We start from the raw sequence: 5,000 nt of genomic DNA, 5'->3' as shown, positions 1-5,000 counted from the left end.
CTGTTTTTGCTATTAATTTTAAAATGAATGTAGACTTTGTAAGAAGCTATCGTACCATTTACATTGATTGGCTCAAAATTAACAAACAAGTTTTTTTTTTTTAATCAGATTTATGCTACGTAAGACAGTGCTCTTTACCATTTTAGGTGGTGTCCACCGATAGGGGTGATGAAATGTCTACTCAGTCGCCTATTCATTCTTTTTCTTTGCTTTCCCTCTCTCTCTGAAATCTTTTTTTTTTTTTTTTCTTTTTTTACGTTCTGCAGTTCCGTTGGTAGAGAAAAAATGTTACCCGCTAATTTCGGATTTACACATTCTTTCAGTGAGTAGGTTTGTATAAGTCTATGTTCGTACACACTCACACACACACACACACGTGTGTGTAAATGTGTTTGTGCGAGCATACATGCATGTATACTTCACAATAGGATAGGAAAAAAGGTCCCCAAACATACACCTCATTTATTTAATTAAGAATAGCATTTTACCTTATAATCTGTATGGTTCAACAATGTGTTAAATTACCTAAATATTAAGTACTCTCAGTTACTGTGTGGATTCCTACAAAAGTATAGAATATAATTAACTGCAGTGAAAAAAAAAAAGCGCAGTTATGACAAACAATTCCAAACCATCAGTTTTATGTATATAATGCATGAGAATATCTTAACAGTCAACATAATACGCAATGATGCAATATTCGAACTATATGCTATATTTTAGGAAATAATCCACAAACAATGGGAGGACATCACATCATAAGGTTAAGGATAAGCCAAATTTACAGAGCAGATGCTTGAATGAACTATGGCGAGCCCCTCTGTATCAGCGAATGCAGACTTGTGAGAGTGTGACCCAGCCACAGCAGTAACCGCCAGACGACAGTGGAAACTCAGGGGCTTGAATGGGGCTCGAACTGCCGACTGCAGGGATGTGCTCATTTTAACCCTTAAACCGCATTAATTGAGCATATTGGTAATTGCACCTTGGAGCCATGCCACCTCAACGTTTTAAGAAAGGGTAGGTTGTTTTTGTTTTTATATTTCAGTTCACTGAGATTTGCAAATGTATGCTTCGCCTAGGCCACTATTTATAGAAAAAAGAAAAAGAAAAATCAGAGTTATTAGGAACTACTATTAATCCCATCTTTAACATCTCTCTTATCAGACATAAAAGTTTAGAGACCAGGGGCTGGATTTAATCAACGCATTTGCCATGATAAATACGCTGGTAACTACAATTATCATGGTAAACAGACCGCATCGGTATTTATGAACAACTTACCATAGTAGATACAACGCTATATTTACCAGTGGATGGAGCACTGGTATGTTCACTGGTAACTACAGCGACGACTCTCTCATCACGCTTTACCTCAGCAAAAAATCAACATTTAAGGAGACACTTTAGTTTGCATGTACACCTATTATGATTAGAATGATGGCAACTGTTCATTTTCATATGACCATGACAAAAATGAAGAAAATTCACAGGAAATAAGCGAGAATAGTTTTCACGCAGCCTAGGGTAAACTTGCAAAAAGTCATTGGCCTACAATAACTTAAAATAATACATGGAATTAATAATTTGACGAATTCAAACATATTTTATTTTAATGACATAGTTGAAAAAACAGTAAACATATAAATATATAAATGTTATTTGATTCAGAAATTGGCGATTCATACGTTAGAGTTCAATAAACGATTGAAGCAGCAACCGCGCCTATCGGAACTCTGGAAAAGGACAACAATAAATATTGAAGTGGCCTCCACGCCTATCGAACCTCTGGCAAAATACAAGCTCCACAAATAATGAGCAGGGCGATTTTGACTGACAAATAGCTAGGGAGGTTTTTAAAAAACACAGATAATGATAATAATCAAACCAATTTATTTTTTATTTATTTATTATTATTTTTTTATAAATTGCCCGTCTTTATCTTTATACTATAATTATACTGAAGAAAGTATAAACTGCACATCACTGTTTGTTTATTTTTGTTTGCATTAATTTACATACAATTATTCATAATCTTATTCATTTGTAGGGTTTGATTGGCATTTCGTTTCGGAAAACGTTGATACAAATAACACCACCATTGCGTGGAGCCATTGTTTCTTTTCTTTTGACTGCAATCTATAAAAAAGAAAAAAAATAGTATGTTTTTGAACACCATTACATTATATATGATCCATAAGATCATGCAATAGAATATGATTTCTAGGAAATTAATTCATATAGAAATAATTTAACACAGAAGAAATCTTTATCATTTCTTTCTTGAAACAAAAACATTGTTGGATCAGGTTATGTTTATATGTCATGGGATTTGTCAAAGGAACCTAAAGAATCATGTAAGGTGCTCGCTGATTGGCGGAATCGATTTACCAGAGTTACCATCAAATTACGGTGATAAAGTCGATTTCCCTTAACAGGCGACTTATCATCGCTTGATAAATCCCACTTTGCCTTGACTAGTAAACGCGCTGGTAGTTGACCGCTGGTAAATGCCTCACAATCTTATGTTAATGAATCCAGCCCCTAGGGCTGAGTTCATCAACGCACTTACCATGATAAATATGCTGGTAACTATAATTATCATGGTAAACAGACCGCATCAGTATTTATGAACAACTTACCACGGTAGATACAATGCTAAATTTACCAGTGGATGGAGCACTGGTATGTCCACTGGTAACTACAGCGACGACTCTCTCCTCATGCTTTATCTCAGCAAAAAATAAACATTTAAGGCGACACTTTAATTTCGATGTACATCTGTTATCATCTGAATGATGGCAACTGTTCATTTTCATATGAAAATTAACAGGAAATATGCGAGAATAATTTTCACGCAGCCTAGGGTAAACTTGCAGAAAGTCATAGGCTGATAGTAACATTCAATATAATACTTGGAATTAATAATTTGACGAATTCAGACATATTTCATTTATCTGACATAGTTGAAAAATAGTAAATGTTTAAATAAATAAATGTTATTTGATACAATTGGTGATTCACACGTTAGAATTCAATAAACGATTAAAGCAGTTACCACGCCTATCGGAACTCTGGAAAAGGCCAACAATAAATATTGAAGTGGCCTCCACTCCTATTGAACCTATGGCAAAATAAAAAATAAATTGCACTTCTTCACATTTATATTGAAGAAAGTACAAACTGCACTTCACTGTTTATTTTTTTTTTATGTTTGCATTAATTTATATACAATTATTCATAATTATATTCATTTGAAAGATTTGGATGGCATTTCTATTATGAATAATTGTATATAGATTAATGCAACCACAAAAATAAACAGTGAGGTGCAGTTTGTACTTTCTTCAATATATATATGATGAAGTGCAATTTATTTTTTATCATTAACATTTGTGTTCTTTAAAGACCTCCCTGGCTATTTGTTAATCCAAACCGTCTTGCTTATCTTTTGTGGAGCTTGTATTTTGCCATAGGTTCAATAGGAGTGGAGGTCACTTCAGTATTTATTGTTGGCCTTTGCCAGAGTTCCAATAGGCGTACTTGCTGCTTTAATCGTTTATTAAACTCTAACGTGTGAATCGCCAATTATTGTATCAAATAACATTTATTTGTTTATACATTTACTATTTTTCAACTATGTCATAGAAATGAAATATGTTTGAATTCGTCAAATTATTAATTCCAAGTATTATTTTAAATGATACTGTAGGCCTATGACTTTCTGCAAGTTTACCCTAGGCTGTGTGAACATTATTCTCGCTTATTTCCTGTTAATTTTCCATATTTTGTCAAGTTCATTTGAAAATGAACAGTTGCCATCACTCTGATCATAACTGGTGTGTATCGAAACTAAAGTGTCGCCTTAAACGTTGATTTTTTGCTGAGAAAATGCCTGAGGAGAGAGTCGTCGCTGTAGTTGCTAATCGACATACCACAGCTCCAACCTCTAGTAAATTTAGCACTGTATGTATCATGGTAAGTTGTTCATAAATACAGATGCGGTCTGTTTACCATGATAATTGTAGTTACCAGCGTATTTATCATGGTAAGTGCATTGATGAATCCAGCCCCAAGATTGCGGCCAATCAAAACATTAGCGTTTGCCAGATTTGAGGAATATGTTCTGCTTGATTGTAAAGAGATGTACAACAGTTTAATTCCTTTTTCTTGACTGCTCTTTAAAGCCCAACAGCGAGGAATCGCAATTAAATATTAATTATGATCAATATGAGTTTTTTTTTCAATATTATAGGCCTATATAATATTGTTTGAACGAAATTTAAATTACTCTCTGATCTATTCAGTACAAAGCATCATCATTAATTTACTGAACGAAACAGTATTTTGATTTCCAGTGGTTTACCACAAGGTATTAAATGAAATAAACTTAGAGTTATGATCAACTCGGCACCGTTTGACAAATGTCAAATAAAAACAAATGCCAAATAATACCTCATGTACATTAAGGACCTCATATTTCTTAATATTAAATTCTCTTCATTTGTTTTATGATGAATTCAATGACATGGTAAAGTGTGTAAAGGAAAACTTATTTTACCGTTTGTTAGGAGTAAGAAGTTTTATAGGATCTTTTATTACTTTTAAGAGAGAAGATAGATTTCTTGAGAATGTTTGTAAATATCGACCCAGATACTTCTGCCCATCAAGGACAAAGTATCAGATTACAGGTGTGACAGAACAAAAATATGCAATGATTGTGTTCGGTGAGAAATTCAATTGTAGTATGTTTCCCACTGCACAAAATGGTTTACTGGAGTTTGTAGAGTCATTGCACAACCTTGTAAGCTGAAACCTATCCCTTCATAGAGTTGTCCCAGAGTGGCTAAGCTCTACACGATATGATTTTTTTTTCTATATCATTTATACAGGAAATATTGAAAATAGGTGATTGTTTGAGGCTTTAAGTGGTTAAAAGTAAAGCCATCTAAAGTCAGCCTAAACCTCGTTTTTTTTTAAATGCTTTAATTGAAAAACAG

The 5,000-nt window shown here is 33.5% G+C and overlaps 1 protein-coding gene across 1 annotated transcript in view; it reads right to left on the bottom strand.

The window, feature by feature from the left end:
- Positions 1-448: 448 nt before the first annotated feature.
- The window catches only part of LOC122260129 (F-box DNA helicase 1), a 36,438-nt gene continuing 31,886 nt past the window's right edge, over positions 449-5,000 (bottom strand). Inside the window, exon 14 of the mRNA XM_086532169.1 lies at positions 449-2,139. Within this exon, the coding sequence (XP_086388295.1) occupies positions 2,037-2,139 (103 nt within the window). The 3' untranslated portion in view covers positions 449-2,036. The remainder of the gene's footprint in view (positions 2,140-5,000) is intronic.

This window comes from Penaeus japonicus, unplaced genomic scaffold (genome assembly GCF_977035675.1).
Source record: "Penaeus japonicus unplaced genomic scaffold, GWHDUDI00000001_assembly GWHDUDI00000037, whole genome shotgun sequence".
Classification (NCBI taxonomy): Eukaryota; Metazoa; Arthropoda; class Malacostraca; order Decapoda; family Penaeidae; genus Penaeus; species Penaeus japonicus.
This window is presented reverse-complemented; position numbering and strand designations above follow the sequence as displayed.